Source organism: Cynocephalus volans, chromosome 14 (genome assembly GCF_027409185.1).
Source record: "Cynocephalus volans isolate mCynVol1 chromosome 14, mCynVol1.pri, whole genome shotgun sequence".
Lineage (NCBI taxonomy): Eukaryota > Metazoa > Chordata > Mammalia > Dermoptera > Cynocephalidae > Cynocephalus > Cynocephalus volans.
In genome coordinates, this window is record NC_084473.1 from 51,036,096 (window position 1) to 51,053,820 (window position 17,725).

Consider the following 17,725-nt stretch of genomic DNA (forward strand, 5'->3'; position numbering starts at 1 on the left):
TAGGAGATTTTCAGTTATCTCTGTTTTATAGGGAAATCTTCTGAGGCCTTTCTTGCCTCCCAATATATTTTTATTTTATATTTGTAGTTTAATAATAGTTTGGTTGGGTATAAAAATTCTAGACTTAAAGTTTGTTTCCTTTTAATATTTTAAAAATAATATCATCTTGTGTCCAATGTTGCTATTGAGAAATTTGATATTAATCTGCCTCTTACTCCTTTGTAGGTAATCTCTTCTCTTTGAAAGCATTTATAATTTTTTCTTTGTCTCAGATGATATTAAATTTCTCTATAAAGTGTCTTAAATATCAGTTTTTCTTTATCTACCCTGCAGGATTAGGAGGAGAGTGAGGCAAGTAAGAGATGTAGGGTACAAAATTTAAGGAGGCACTTACTCCCAGGGTCATGCAAGTGCCTCCTTAAGTTATGAATCCCTGCGCCTCACTTGCCTCATCTTACTCTGTCCCTGCTACCCGTTTGGTATTCTGTGAGCTCTTTCAGTCTGAAGACTTTGATCTTTCTTTAATTCTTGGATATTTGTCATCATTATTTCTTCAAAGATTTCCTTCCCTCTAGTTTTTTCTGAATTCTGGTGTTGGTATTTCTACCTTCCATGTCTCTTAGCTTTCCTTTTATATTTTTATTTCTTTATCCTTTCCTGCTGCCTTCTGGAAAAGCTTCTCAGTCTGATTTTCTAGTTCATGAATCTTGTTATTTATCTTACCTATGTGTTTTATTTCAACTATTATATTTTTTCATTCTTACCACTTTACATGATTTCTTTTTTATAACCTCTTATTCTTCCTTAATATTAATACCTTCTATATTTTTAAGGATGTTTAATGTGCTTATTTAAAATTTTTGGTGTATTAGTTATAATATTTCTTTTTCCAATAGTATCTGTTTTTAAAGTTTTTTTTGTTTTATGGTGTTGTAGGTCATGTCTCCCCTAGAGAAATCAGCATTCCTGTGTGGGCACAGGCTGAAGACCAGGGTTTTGATTTCTGTGCCTCCCAGTGAATTTAAGGAAAGAAAATAAGGCTCAGGCTGAAGAGCTTTAGACACCACAAAACAAGTTTTGCCCATCATCATTTGCTGCCACTCTACTAGGCCAGTCTCTAGTCAGGAATCCAGCCCCACTACCATGAAACTGTTTAAAAGAGTCGTCAAGGAGAAAAGGCAATCTCTTGATGTTTTAAATCCACTACCACTGACAGTTGCCAGAGGAATGGAGGAGGAGGAAATGCCCAAAGGGGTGGCATGCACCCATTTTTGTTAGCTCCTTGTCCTGGAGGGACTTCTGTGCTATTCTGATGTTACTGTGTTGACAACAGATGGCTAGGCAGTTGTTGCCAGTTTCTATGGCCCCAGGGCAAGCAATGTGGAGGGAAGTCAAGAGTAGAGTTTAAAAGCCCCCCCCCAACCCATTCTTTCTTGGCTGCATCTGACTTTCCTACCAACCAGCCCAAGCTGCCACCAAACCCTTCATATCAGTTCACTAAACCCTTCATATCAGTTCACTAAAGCCTTTGAATTTCTCACATTTTTTGGATAGTTATATGATTCATGCTTTCTTCTCGCTTCCATGGTTTCCCCTTTTGTTAGGATACAAAAGAGCTGGCCCCTTGCTAACTTCAAAGATGCTTCACAATTTGACTTTATACGCATTGTTCTTAATCCTCACAATTCAGAAAGCAAATTGCTATTATCCCCATTTTAGAGAGGAGGAAATTGAATCTCAATGAAGGTAGGTCAATTTTCCAAAGTCACAGAGCTAGGAAATGTGGTAGAGACAGAATTTGAAAACATGTCTATCTTATCCCAAAACCCATGCTTTGGGCACTCCATTAACCCTACCCAATTAATGCCTAAATTTAGAGCTGCTACATTTCATCCAAGAAGTTATCAAACTATGTTTCTGAAAACACTAATGTTCTGTGAGCTGGATCATGGTTTTCATCCAAAAACTAGTAGCCTTTTCCTAATTGGTGGGGAAAAATTTAAGTTATGGATAGAATTTTCTCAGTATAGTTATTAAATCTTTGGCACCTGCTGTTCTTTGTGTGCTAGCAAGTCCTAAAAGAAAAATAATGATAAGCAGTAAATGAGTTTTGAGTAGCTGATCCCAATTAGAAATCAAGGAAATATTATCAGTTAACATTTTTTTCTGAAAACTGGGAAAAGATTGCCATTTTATGTGATGTAATGTATAAATATTTGAATACTTGTCATTCCTGCTAGCAAAATTAGACATTGATATAAAGTCTGAATATCAAATTGAATTAATAAATGCTTAATAAATGTGAATTTATTAACCTTTATTTTCTTATGTATTTCCCCCAATTTTAAAGGTGTGATTTTTAAAAATTCATTTTATTTTGTAATAATTAATATATAGATGTGGTACAAAACTTAAATGGCATAAAGGATATTAGTGAAAAGTGAATCCACCTCTCTCTACCTCTGTCTTCCAGTCACCCAATTCTCTCTCCCTACAATAACCACTGTTACCAATTTCTAGTATATCATTTCATAGATATTCTAGGTGTACATAAACTCGTATGTACATATCTTTACTTAAAAGGAGAAAATTTTAATTTTTTCCAAAACAGAATTTTACCTCACTAAGCTTTTTTGATTATCAGCAACAGTACTGGCAGTTGCTCTGATTCTTTAAATAACCTTGTCTGCTGAAAGTAGAACTAAAGTGAGTTTTTAAAATTATTTAAAATGTTAAAACATACATGGAGTAGAGAGACCAATAGAATGACCCCTATATACTCATCACGCAGATTGAAAGATTATTTAAAAGTGATTTTTAAAGGGTTTAATACTCTTACAAACTTACAGAACCTCTGTCATTGGGTGAAATGAAAAAGAACTATGTATTCAACTACAACTGCAGTAGCCCTTGAGTCTTCCAGTTCATTCTGTTAGTGCTAGCTGGGAGCAATTTCAGCATAGACTTTCTAGTTCATCACCTTAACCATGTGGCCACAATGATAGATTCAGCATACAAGTTCTTATACCGTTTCTACTAGTGAAAAATGAGTCAACAAATTGTAGTTACGCTTTCCCTAAAACTTATTGGTATCTGCCTAAAGAGCATATCAAACAGATTTTTAAGGCCAACAGATTTTAATATTATTGTATTAATATTAATTTAATATTAGCTTTTAAAATTACTAAAAATTTACACATGTGGGGCTAATTTTGCTGTTTTGATTTGTTTCTTTCATGGAGAAGAATGGTGACCACATTATATTTACTGTTTAGATGTGCATAAGTAACTTTGCATACTTAAATAATTTAGTTATGTTAGCATTTTTTATAAAGCATGAATATTATGAATACTGATTATATTTCCATATACAAATCTAATTTTTGTCCTGACTTCACAAAATCTCTTTTCTTTTTCTTAGTTCCACTTGCCTCTCCTGATGTATCAGTGCATCCTCAAAACAATTTTATAGAATGCATCTCCTTTATGCATCAATACGATGCCAGGAAAACTCCCAATGAGCCCATCCGGGGGAAGGTAAGATGATATTTAGAATTAATTGTTTCATACTTCATGACAGAATAGATGTATGGTAGAACTTTAAGCCTTTTCAAGTCATAATCATCTTTCTAAGAGTCTAAGTTGACAAAACTAACATAGTTACTAGTAGGATAGAATCTCAGCCACATGCCATAGTAAGAACTATGGAATGATGTCATAATTTTGAATCACAGTCTTTGGAATTTGATTTACTTATATTATTGAAATCACTTGAGATGAAAGTTTGATAAACTTTTTAATACGCTTGTGTGTGGTGGTAAAGCCAAATAGAAACTTAATAGTCAATTGTTGGGTTTTTTCCAACTACAGATGTTTGCTTTCATATTTAATTATAACTAAGCCTTTTGTTGGAACTAATAGACATTTGGGATGAAATCATAAATCCTTAGGCCTATGAATTATAGTTTCTATTGTATACATAGCAATCTAGAGGGCAAGAAATGAAATTTGATATGAATAGACTTACACAATCCAAGTGATAGAAAAGTTGAAAATGAGAGCTAATGAGATGCTGCTTCTTTGACTTTCTGCTTTTTTTTTCATTCCTATTCATTTTCTGGTACACCCTATTTTATAATTTGTTTAAAATGTTCACCAATACTTGTTACGGTGGTGTCTTTAGTTTTGGACTAACGTGACAGCCACTGAAGAGGCAGAGAAGTAAGTGCCTGCATCACCAGGACTTGAGCTAATTCACGAACTCAGTTCACAGTTGCATTTTCCAGCAAGTTGTGTTTCACTGGTTAATGTCAACTTTGTTTTCCTTTCCAGAGACATGGAGCTTTCGTGCAGAGAGAGATAAAACCAGGGAGTAGACCGATAGTTCCTAAGGGAACTGAAGGATTACCGAATGCTCCAGGGTCATGCTCATCAGAACAGTCCAAAAAAACAGAGAAAGGAAATTCAGCGGAAAGCAAAATGATCTCACCAGGTGTCTGCCAACAAAATTCCCAAGAGCTGTTAGAGACTAAAACTCACTTATCAGAAACAGACGTCAGACAGGCAGCCAAGGCATGCCCCAGAAGTCCTGAGGGAAGGGAGAAGACTGCAGGCGTCTTTCCAACAACTGTAGGACATGCTCGTCTCACCAGGCATGAGCCTTTAAACCCACCAATAAAAAATCAGGATAAATCAGGATAAATTACCTTCTTCAGATAAAAACATAATCCCAGGAATGTAAAGAAATTTCATAATCACCACACAGGCCCTCGCATTTGCTTTTTTGGTTATTGATAACCTCAGAACATACAATTTGCATAAATGGGAAAAAGGAAAAAAAGACAATTAAAATACACCCAAATTTTAAAACTGGTCTCAAACGAGTGATGGATTATGGGACATTATTTCTATATCACATTACTTATAGACAACTTTGTTTTGCACAAAAGTGAATGTAATTAACAAATATTATGAAAACTTTCAGAGGAGAGGCCCTATTAGACAGTCATCAGTTATAGCCCTAGCAACAAACTGGGGTTGGAATGTCAGCTCCACTTCATATAAGCTGTTTGACTGAGGGCAAGTTACTTAACCTCCCTAAACTTCATTTTTCTCATCTGTAAAATGAGGAAAATAGCAACTTAACAAGGTTATTAAGTATGAGATAATGCACATTCATCAATAAGTGATCAAGTAATCACATTACCACTATTACTATAATTAAAATTTTAATTTAAGGATAATGTTCTCCTTTAAATTTAAATTTTTCTCTTCATTCTAAAACTTAGAACTCATCTATATACAATTAAGAGTGTGAAAATCTAAAAACATTTCTGCCAGTACAAGATACACACACACACTCAATTCAAAGACATATGGGTACTTAGAATATAAAAATATTTCCTAAATCATTTTCTATTTTACTTTGATCCTTTCTAGCACTAACTCAACCTTTGCTGTTTGGATGAGTTTGGTAAGGATTCATTACATTAGCTATTGTAATTTGGTGCATTTGGGTGCTACAGTGTATCCACTGTAAGGTATGTTACATTGCATACAAGTGGAAGTAGGTGGAGTATTCCTCTGCAGTGAAGAGTATTTTCAAATTTCCATGGGAATATCTCAGTTGCTCACTATTATCTCCAGTATTGATAAGACTATAGCTATGTCTTTATCCCTTTATCCTACACTAAAGAATTGTTAATATATTGCAAAAGGATGAGTGCCATTATTATATATTTGTGTTGGGGACTTCTAGTTCTTACAACATGGTGGATTAAGGCTAATAGTGAACCCCTTCCATTACAAATACCTTGAAATGCTAAATAAAATGGAATAACAAACAAATAATATAGCCAAGCTCATAAAACAGAAAAACCTTCAAAATTGGGAACTTGCTTATTTGTGAATCAATATATACCTTAAAGATCTTTCCTTAACACATGTTGACTACATCATTATTTTAATAGCTTCATAGTCTTTCTTAGTACAGATGTATTGCTATATAATTGGAGCAATAAGAATGCAAGCTTTGGTGTAAGGGGTTGGGGTAGGAAGGGAGAGGTTGATAGCAGATTTAGAAAGCAGTCCTAAAGGCTAGGGACTTGAATTTTAATCCATATTGGAACAGAGATGAAACCTTATGGCCTCCAAAGTAGAGGGATAGAATTGAACTTGCATAAAGCTAAAATTCTCAAATGGCTGGCCTGTCAGTACAAAGCATACTCCACTTATATTACCAGGAAGACAGCAAGAAAGTTTGCCCCTGCCTGGAGCTATAGATAGTGAATAAACTCTTTGTGAGAAGGTAAAACCCCAAGCTTGTGCCACATTCCTGTTTGGAATATGAATTTACACTCCAGACTTTTCATAGGACACAAAATTAACATGAAAATTAATCCTGCTAGTAATACCTCTTGGGTGCTTGACAAAAGCAAATGCAAAAATCCTCCTAGAGAGATATTTTCATCATCTATGCACACAAAACAAAATCCCAGCTGAAGATAAGGTCACACACAAAAATTACAAATTACACAAAGAAGAAAACCACACTGAGCAAGAGTCTGCAGTATGGAGAATGATTAAAACTTCAAAACTGGAGATGACAGGATTAAAACACTTTCAATTTGAAGATTATTGTCTTTATTGCACTCTAGAAAATTTTATGTTGCTTTCTCTTTTATTTCCATCCCCTCTATTCTCTCTCTTCTCTCTTTCTGGAACAAATACTAACTAGCTGAATATTGGAATGCTTGGATCTGTTTTTTATGTCTCTTAACTTTTTTCTCATTATCTTTCTCATGGTATTTTACCACTAAGTAATGCAAGAATTCCATTGACACTAACTATCTGCTAATTTGCTTTTCAGCCATGTTCATTGTTATGCCAGACCATCTATTGAAACTTAAAGACCAGCTATTGAACTTAGTAGTATATTTTTAATTTCCAAGATCTACACATGCTTCCTCAATACGTCAGACTTTTTTTATATTAGGAATATGGTAGCCTCTCTTATCTCTCAGGATATTGTAGTTATGCCTAAAATCTTTATTTGCTCTGTTTACTTTGTTCATTTGCATTTGCTGAGTGTGATGTCTCACATTCTTGATATTGTACTTTTTTCTCAAATGCTTCATGATTCTTGATTTGTATGCTCTTCTTTGATTATGAAATTTCTAGATCAATATCAGTATAAACTGTTCCTGTTTACTGTAGCCTGACTTCAGGACAGGGTTGTGATAGACAGACAGATAGGATGTGAGGATGATTTGTCTGATGGGCTCCTTGATCCTCTCAGGGATCAGTAGCTAGTTGGGCATTACCCTGCCTCTCCAGCCCCAGTGTATGATTCAGTTCATGCCTCAGCTGCCCATTGCTTAGCACAGGCAGGAGAACAAAAAGGGGATGACTGATTTTCTGATCCATGTGTATTTCCCCAATTTTTCTAATTGATAAAGACCCCGGGGCCCCTTCCACCTCTTCATATTTATTGACTCTAGGCTTGTAATTCTATCAGACCTGCCTCCACAGCAGTCATCTCTCCACATATGTTGGGCTTTTATTTACTTTTGTTCCTCCAAACATTTGTTCCCTGGCAATATCTTTCAGAATTTATTAAATATATATTTTTTTCTTACCATAAGTTTCCTTATTTTCCAATTCTATTAAAATGGATTTTATTATCTATATTTATCGACATGCATTTTTATGGGCTTTAGGAGACAATAAGCAGCAGATGTATCTTATCAGTCTGCCATCTTGAGTCAATCTCTAATTTTCTTTTAAGTAAATCATTTACAAACTTAGTACTTTAAACATTGGTAAATAACAAATTCTCTGCAACACACCCCACAGTTGACTGACAAACATCACTGAGACTGGCACAGTCCTTTTGTCCTAGAGAATATGTTTTAGTGAGAGGTGGAGGGTCTGGAGTTGAGCAGCTCAGTTACTGGGCTGGGTTGGTTCTCACCTTTTCAAATATGAGGACATCTTTTCTGCATTAAGAAAAGTTTATGATTTCTCACAAAATAGTAATTGAACTTTCAGTATCCATAGTGTGAGAAAGTGCATAATAAAATGCAATGATGATTTCCAGGTTTGATTCTCTTAACTGTTAAGGGTATGTCTCTCCAAAGTGAATTCCATAGTCTATTAAAGTCATAACTGCCTGTCAGTACAAATAGTGCTCTTAAATTTTATGAGAATATTTGAATGTTTTCAAGTAGTTCCCTCATTAGGTATTTTCATAGAATGATAGCCTTTACTAGGGTATGGGATTTTTTTTTTCAGATTACCATAAAAACAAAAACCAAACCAAACAAAAACCGTGATCCTTCATATACTTTAATATTTCAAAAATACCTCAATGAATGTGCTAACGGTTTTCAACCCCTAACATTGCTATTAATAATAAGATAAATTTATATAATGTGTGTTGTGTTAAAACATTTTCAGATACAGTATCTCCTTTGACCCTTACAGTACTCCTATGAAGCAGTGCAAATAATAATATTCCAAAGTCCTAAAATGAGATGGTTAAAAACAGAACAAAAACACAAGAGGCAAGAATAAAAACTTCCAGCGGAGGGAGTTAGCAGAACTCATACCCCAAGAATTACCAACAATAGAGCAGACAGAGTATAAAGTAAGTATGCTTAAAATAACTCAAGACATAAAAGAATAAAAACTATACAGAAAGACCAGAACGCCATTAAAAAAAGGCATTCTGCGGGGGTGGGGAGAGCCATAAATATTCTAGAGATAAAAATATATCATTTTTTAAAAACCTAACTCAGTAGGCTAAGCATAGCTTAAGAGAAAATCAGTAAATTGGAAGATAGGGCTGAAGAAATCTCACAGAACGCAACACAAAAAGATAAAAAGAAAATATTAAGAAGATGCACAGAGAATAAAATATTACTAAGAGTTGCAGAAGGACAGGATAGAACATGAGAGGAATTTTTAATAAATATGGCTATGATAGAGATTAATATTTGTTTCCCAACAGCCAGTCTCCCCCTCTTTCTTATTAATAGAATCACTTATTTTTAGCTGGAAATTTGGCTGAGCAAAGACAATATTTCTCAGCTTCCCTTGCAGCTGGGTTGACCATACAACTATGTTCTGGGATATAACCAGAACAACGTGCAACTTCCAGCAGTGTCCTCAAAGGGAGGAGGTAGAACTTTCTCTGTGCTTTCTCCTTCCTAGTAGTTAGAATGCAGATGTGATGGTTTAAGGTCTTAGCCATTTTGCTGAAAATGGAAGAACAAAAATAGAAGAGTCCTTGAGCCCCTGACATCATCAAACACCATTTGGATGGCCTAATATGTGTGAGAAAGAAATAAACTTCTCTCTTGTAGAAACCACTCTGATCTAGGATTGCTGGAGGGCTTTTTTTGGGGGGGGGAGTTGTTTGTTTTTTGTTTTGGGGGTGTTTTTTTGGATCACCTGCAGCAGAACCTAGTCTTATACAATGATTGAGAAATTTCTAGGATTAAAGAAAGATGTGTCTTTAATTTGAAAGAGCAAACTGAATTTTGAACTAAAAAAAATGAAAGTGAATCCACACATAAACACATAATAGTGAAACCACAAAACATTAAATGTGAAGAGAAAAACCTTAAAAACAAATCAGATGTAAAAGAGATTCCTACCTATATAGGAAAGGCAATCATAATGTCAGAAGACTTTTCTTCTGCAGGAATAGCTGCAAGAAGACAATGGAACAATATCTCAAAAATGCTAGAGACACTAATAGTCAACATAGAATTCCACGTTAAACTAAACTACAGTTCAGTAACGAGGGCAAAATATGGACATATCAGACATGCACAGATTAATAATAATAGCAAGCACTTATACAATACAATTGTACAAGGCACTGTTCTAAGTGCTTTACATATTTTAACTCAGTAATTCCCCAAAATGAATCCCTCTGAGGTTCATTCTATTAATATTACTATTTTAGAGATCATAAAACCAATATACAGGGGGGTTAAGTAACTTGCCCAAGGTCACACAGCTAGTAAGTGGTCAAATCAGGATTCAAGCCCAGGAATTCTGCTCCAGACTCACTACACTATACTGCCTCCATGGCAAACAGAGTTAGTTCCCCAGAGATCTTCACTGAAATAACTACCAAAAGATGTCATTTAAAATATTGATTTTTAAATCTAGACAGAAAAAGTAAGATGTAAGCAGAAAAGCAAGGCAAATAAATCAGTAAATCATATTGATTAACCTATGTATTAACTTCAAAAATGTTCTTTTATGAAATGATTCTGTTAATAGATTCTAGTGGATTTTTTTCTCCGTTGTGTCTTTATTTAGGCAAAAGAAAATATTCAACTCTGTCAGTTCCTTCCAAAAGTTTGGTAATTTTCCTGGTCTGTAAGATCCCAAAGTCTGCAAACTATTGGTCTAATTTATTGTGCAACAAGGTTTTTTGGGGTTTTTTTTAAAGCATATTTGCCAGGTTTATTACTAATGTGTCATACAAAAAATATATTTATTTATTGGTAATAGTATATTTTGTTAGGTATTTGTATTCATGATGTAAGGAAGGACAAGCTGCATGAAACCATTGGTTAGAATGGCTGTTCTCCTAGGAAATTGGCTCCAGTAAAGGGCATGCTATAAATTGAAATGGAGGAAAAAACCATCCCACCACAGAAACTCATTGCCAACTTATTAAGATTTATGGAGAAAATGATTTTAGTTAATAAAATATATCAAGATGATCTATAATATTTGAAGACAGAGCCATGTGTCCACCCAAGTTAAAGATGGATTTGGTGAAAGATAAGGAAAACGTGTCCCTTTTTACTTACTTGTAATAACATCTTCATTATAAAATTTTCTTCAAATTACTCTGTAAACTTTTTAAATTCTGTAGATTGAAAAAGTTTGTTTTACTGTTACGAAACCTTACAAGTCACATAATTTCCTTATTATTGAGTCAACTTTATACTAGGCGACACTCCAAAAATGGTCCCCAGAGTTCCTAGCTCTTTGTTTCACAATCATAAGCAAAAGAGTTGAAGAAACTTATGACCTAACACAGTTGTCATGGCTAGAATATTAATTGTAGCAAGGACAGAAATTGAATGTCCAGGTTTAGTTCTTCTTTAAAAACAATTTCTTTTTGGGAGGTGTTTTGGTTGCTTGATTTCGTGTTTGTTTCTTTATAGCAGTGGCAGCAGCAGCTTCTGCATTTTCTTGTGGTGGGAGTTAGGAATAGTGGGAAGGTACTTTTAAAGGTCAGCCTGTAAAGTTGATATTCCCTTGAAAGTTGCTTATATAGCTCCTGATGTTCAGTATGCATAGTTTTGTGTACAGTAATTCTTATACACACTAAAACATATCACTGAGCTAGAATGACAACAGGAAAATTCTCTATCACATGTCTGTCTGCCTGCAGAGTTTCCTCCTCCATTCTGTTTCAATATTAGGCTTCTATAAAGCCTAGGACATACCTGTGTAGTAAAGGATTAACCTTGCCCAAAGCAAGCTCTGACCTTTGCCCATGGCTTCTGTGAGATAACTTTTAAGACTTTGGAATGTCCTGCCTGATAGGAGTGTCTTAGTTTACCTGGGTGCCTTGGGCCATGCCAGATAGTCTTTACTAACAATGTGATTTATGGTGGAGGATCTTGGGCCACATGATATCAGCTTCACCTCTGGAGGAGCTGCAGACTAAGGTCAGCCACTTGGGCAGTCAACCATGTCTACATGACAAAGCTCAACAAAAACTCTGGACACCAAGGCTCAGTTAATTTGCCTGATGGGCAGTACTCCACACGTATTGTCACGTATCGTTGCTGAGAGAAGTTAGCGCTGTCCACAATTCCAGTGGGAGAGTACAATTGGAAGCTCATGCCTGGTCTCTTGGACCCTGCCCTATCTTCCTCTTTTCTCTGCTGATTTTAATCTGATCCTTTTACTGTAATAAAACATAACAGTGAGTAGAAGAGCTTTTAGTGAATTCTAGAATCCTTCTAGCAAATTATCAAACATAAGGGCGGTCTTGGGGACCTCAAACTTGAACAGGTGCTGCGTACGTACATCATGCACACAAAGACACCTTGCCACAAGAACCTCCAACCATCACACTTGCTCACAGAACAGCATTCGTCTCATGATAAGCAGTTATGTCCTCGGTTTACAAAAAAAACTGGCATAGGCAAAACTTTTCGGGAATTCGAGGTGTGTGCACATGTTTCTGATGCGAAATGATCCTGGACTTGCAGACGTTTTGAATCATATCATCTAACAGTAATCTCCTCTCAGGAGGCTAAAAAATTCCTGAAAACTCACTGGGAAGACAGCTTGCACCAAATACTGAACCACATGCTGAAAAATCTGGTTTCTAACCTAAGGCAGGTCTTGGAGCAGGTCATCTTGTCTATATAAACATCAGTTTTCTAGTCTATGAAGCAAGAACAATTACAGCAGCTCTGCCAAGTCACGGGTGATCTTAAGGATTAAATTAGAAAAGAAAATTAATTTGAAAGTGCTTTAAAATTTGTAAATCAACAGATGGATGTAGGGTTTTAGTATTTCATCTTTGAAGTCATGATCCTATGAAAATTTTAATAGGCAAATGAAAATAGTTGTTTAAATAACTAGGACAAGTCTTTGATTACAGTGAAGCACTGTATTAAAGGGAGGAAAAAGAATACTACTAAGTACATCTGTTTTCTAATACGTATATAATTTTCCTTCCCAGGGCACAATGTAGCTTTTAAATCAATGCTATTCTGACATTTCTCATCACACCAATGACACCAAAGTTCTGAAGTTATTAAAAGAATTCAGTGAGCGTAGTGAAGGGAGTGCCCAATGCAGAATAGCCAAGTGGGATGGTCTTTCCTTCACCTTGCTTCTAACATTCTTGCCAGTGAATTCACACAGTACAAAAACACTTAGTAACTCTATACTACTTTAGTCCTATATCATATCTTGATATTGCCGGCTATCTTTAAAAAGTCAAAACGACATTTTTCGAGAAGGTAAAATTCCCTGCCACTTCTACAAGAATGTTGTGGAAATCATGAAATGCAAATTATAAAAAGTACTTTGCAGATTCCTTTAAAGGAATATTATAAATATAAGTTGTTATTTTAGTGCTTTTTGAAAAAAACCCCACTTGAAGACTAGTAAACGCAGACCCATGGCTGCACACTTGATGTAATGTTTTCTTGTTCTTGCCATCCAGGATTTCATCTTTCAGAATCTGAATTGGGCGGGAACACAAGTAACTTGTTGGAAACACACAAATCTGTGAGTAGTTCTGCCTAGTGACCCTTTCTAAGCTGACCCTAGTCAGTTTAATCTGTGGGAAAAGGTGAAGTAGCCACACTAGTCTTTAGAAGAAGAAAGTTCTATTGCAGAGGCCCACTTCCCTTGCAATGTGGGTGGGGTGGGGAGGAAGCGTGGGTGGAGGGGTGGGCTGTGACCCACCAGGGCCAGGACAGAGTTCCTGACGTTCTCGGGAACTTCCTGAAAGTCTTGAGAGGTGGGGCACAGTCCCTGGAGGGACGATCTGCCTGGTTGGCTTTGGCCCTCCCAGGGCTGCCTGCCAAGTGAACTGTTTTTATTGTTAGCAAATGTCACTCCACCCAAGGCAGGCTTTTCAAAGATTCCTCAGATGAATGGGAACTTCTGGTTGCTCCTTGTTTTCTGAAGTGTGTTATGAAAGGCATTTGATCTGTTCCTCCCTTGTAATTCAGGAAAAATTCCTCAGAACCTAGAGGGTGACCTTTAGCAGAAAGCAGCGGACACTATTATTCCTTTCCAGGTAGTTGCAGGGTGTGATGGGCTGATAGATTAATTTTCTCACGCACGCGTCCATGTTTTAGGCTGTTCAAGGAGGAAGAGAAAACATGTCACTGCTCTGAATATTTTCTTGTTTGATTTTGAGTCCCCAAATAAGAAGACAGGGCAAGTTGAGAGTGAGGACAAGTGCTAAGTTTGGCCACAGAGGAGCGCCCAGGAAGTGAGATGGTGGGCCCTGCAGGTCCCACCACAGGCGGGTGACACCCTTCGCAGGGGTGCTGGCTCCTGCTGGATCCAGCAGGGGGGAAAGACAGGCCTGTCCTTATTCAGCATTCCCCCGCAGCCATCTGAGGCAGGCGCATCTGGGCCTGGCATCTGCTCTGGAGCGGGTCCCGGGGAACAGATGCTCTAGTCCTGGGTTCTGCTTGGCCTTGGGGAAAGGGCTCTACCCCACGCCATCCCTAGTCCAGAGAAGAGGCAGCAGCCTGGAGATTGCGAGCAGGGAGCTGGGCATCCGCAGGCGTCACACCTGCTGTCACAGTTGTCCACATCTTGCTTCTAGTAAATTTCAGACATGCCAGTAGTGGGTGAGGGCAGAGGCGGCCGCAGGGAGGATGACAGCAGCACCAGAAACACAACAGCATTGCAGGAAGCTAATCCCAGTGTGGGTGGGCGCAGGAGTGGTCCCGGGCATGCTCCCGTGTGGGGAGCAGCTATGCAGCCGTGGGAAGAGCTGAGTCTATGGAAGCAGGAAAGCGGGTTTCCGAGTCACCTCTCTGTTACCTCCCAGCTGTGTGACCTTGAGAATGTTACCTAACCTCTCAGGGTCACTGTCCTTCATCTGGTGAATGATGATACTGCGAATGGCTACATCAGACGGTCCTCGTGAGGAACAAATGAGCAAATGCACATGGGAGTGCTTTGTAAAGAATAACAGCTGCTAACACGCATGGAGGGGGCTGTGTGCCTGGCACTGTCCTGTGGACTTGACATGGCTTAACTGGAATCCTCACAGCCTTTGAAGTAGGCTACTATAATCATACTATTACGGGATAACAGATAAGTGGGGCACCCAGAGATTAAGTAACTTGCCTTCGGTCAAAATGTAAATATGCAGCAGAGTTAGTTTTTAAGTCCAGAGGGTCCGATTCCAAACCATCCTCTCAATCACTAGCCATGGTATTAGCATGTGGGAAATCTCAAGATGCACATTCATTCTTGAGACTTCCTTCCATCTTAACCTAATATTCCATCAGTTGCTGGGATCTGTAGAGTCTCTCAGTGTCTCCTATTTGTCTCTTGTTTTTATTCTCTCACACTCTTTGTGGTGGTTTTAAAACATGGCCTCAAACTTTTTGACGCTCCTCCTACTAAGAGGTGGAGTCTGTGTCCCCTCTCTCAAATATGGGTGGGCTTATGACTGCTTAGACCAACAGAGTAAGGCAGAAGTGGTGACATGAGACTGCCAAGGCTAGGTCATCAGAGGCCACACCAAGCCACCATGTAAGAAGGTTGACCATCTTGAGGCTGCCATGCTGGGAAGGTCACATGTAAGCATCCCAACTGGCAGTCCTGGCTGAGCCCAGACTTCCAGTCTTGCCCACCACTGTGCCAGGTACATGAGTGAAAAGGTTATCTTTGAAGTGGCTCCTGCAGCTCCAGCTGTTCCAGCCCCAGTCATTGATGTCATCCCCAGTCTTTCCAGAAAGGCCCCGGATAGGGAGCAGAGATAAGCCATACTCAGTGCATAATAAAATGGTTGTTGTTTGCCACTAAGTTTGGGGTCATTTATTGTACTGCAATAGATACTGGTACACTCATTATGTCCCAGACTGGACTCACCTATGCTGCCTATGTATCCCCTCCTGTAGTTCTACCTTCCAGTTAATCTTAGGTCACCAAATGGGTCAGAAATTTGCATGTTCTGTCACCCATCAGTCACCAAATTCTATTTCTTCCATCTGTTTTTTCTTTTCCAATTCCACTGTCCCTGCCTTACTTATTTCAGGACCTTACCACTCCCCTCACCCACAGGCAATGGTCTCCTAACTGATCTCTCTGCCTTCACCCTCTCACTCCGTGTCCATTCTCTGCACTGCTGTTGGAATAGGTTTCTCCAGATGCACCTAAGTCTGATCAGTCTCAGGCTTGCTTAAAATTCTCTAAAGGCTATTGCTGCCAGAAGGACTTACAGGACCTCTCTCCAGCCAGCCCTGCTCCCAGCCCAATGCCCTGTGCTCACACCCAGACTTCCTCTCTCCTCCCAGAACATGCCCAGCATGTTGTTGCTTCCGTCCTTTCCCCATGCTCTTCCCTCTGCCTGGCCACCCATGCCTTCACACCTCCCCCAGGCCTAAAGCATTTTATTCTGCCCCCAAGGCCTAGCTCAGCTAGTGCATTCCCTGGAGCTCCCCATCCACCAACCCCAAGCAGAACAAATATCCCTTCGTGTACATCACATTGTTTCCTAGTTTGCGTGTCACTTTTGTAGCACTTAGATGCTGTTTGATCTGTTTGTCCAGGGTTTGCCGTGTGGCCTGCCTGGAATACAGTATGACTCTATAAAGGCTTCTGGAATTTCATCGGCCGCTGCCCTCATGCAGAGAGTAATCTCCAGCCTAACTTAATTTGTCTTCTTAAAATACAGCCCCCAACAGGTCACCTCCCCCCTCAAAAACTTTAGGTGGCTCTGCATCCAATGAAGACAGACTCCTAAGCGTGGCATCAGTGACCTACACTGATGTCTTCAGGCTGAAGGAGGCTTGAGTAATTAATGGTCAAACAGTTGAAGTCTCCCAATAGGTCGGGTGAGTTAGTGCCTCGCTCACCTCTGTGCTGCTCTGACCCTCCCTCCTTTTGTCTGTACCCATTTATTCTCTAGCACAGCCCTGTCCTCAGTTTATGAATTTCTACTCACATATTTATCTTCCTAACAGGCTATTTCTCTTAGACAAAGTCTACTTTTCCAGTCCTCTACTCTGTCATTGAGTCTCTGCATCAAGTCTCAGGAATGCCCATGAGGTCATATTTATTTCTGGGTATTAAAACAGCAAGTTCACTTTCCTTATTACCCACTGCCTAGGCAATGGCACCAGACACCTGGGATCAGCAGTGTCGTTTCTTGCCTCCTTCCCAGCGATCATCACCTGGGCTTGATGTTCCCTTCTCTCACACTCCATGTTCTCCATAGTTACTGGCTTTCTGGCTTTATTTTTTGCTCTACATTATAATTCTTACAGACGGAATCCTAAAAGGCTGAAAATGGAAGTCCCTTTTTCTTTCCTTTTCTCTTGTTCTTTTATGGGATATTTCAAGCAATTATATACCCAAGTACTGGGAGTCCTTTACAAAACAAGGTATTTTGAGTAAATTAAATTTGAGTTATCTGGGCCAACCCCGTGGCGCACTCGGGAGAGTGCGGTGCTGGGAGCGCAGCAACGCTCCCGCCGCGGGTTCAGATCCTATATAGGACTGGCTGGTGCACTCACTGGCTGAGTGCCGGTCACGAAAAAGACAAACACACACATACACAAAAAAAATTTTGAGTTATCTGATTGAGAAATGAGATTTTAAAAATTGTTTGGACGTGCTCGCTTCGGCAGCACATATACTAAAAATTGTTTGGACTTCCACAGTTCCTTTAGTCACAAATGGCATTTTAAGTAAAGAGAAAAACTATTTGGGGGCAAAAGTAGCATAAGGATTTTAATGTTCTAAATGGAGGTAAAATAATGCTTATAGGCCCTATAAATATACCTCACGTTTCTTAGGGAATAACAAATTCCTTCCAAAATAACAGGATAGTTTGTCTTCTCTTAAAGAACTTAAATATCAACCAGTTGTTCACATTTTGGTCCCTTTAGAGGAATGCCACACATATTATCCAAAAAGTGTTTCAGAAAGAAAACATTGGGATAAGCTCGAGCTTGAACGTTGTTGTCAC

The 17,725-nt window shown here is 38.4% G+C and overlaps 1 protein-coding gene across 1 annotated transcript in view; it reads left to right on the plus strand.

Annotated features, from left to right (window-relative positions):
* C14H2orf73 (chromosome 14 C2orf73 homolog) overlaps positions 1 to 4,818 on the plus strand; it is a 28,517-nt gene extending 23,699 nt beyond the window's left edge. Inside the window, exons 4-5 of the mRNA XM_063078459.1 lie at positions 3,422 to 3,537; positions 4,333 to 4,818. Coding sequence (XP_062934529.1) covers positions 3,422 to 3,537; positions 4,333 to 4,701 — 485 coding nt within the window. The 3' untranslated portion in view covers positions 4,702 to 4,818. The remainder of the gene's footprint in view (positions 1 to 3,421; positions 3,538 to 4,332) is intronic.
* The last annotated feature ends 12,907 nt before the right edge of the window (positions 4,819 to 17,725 follow it).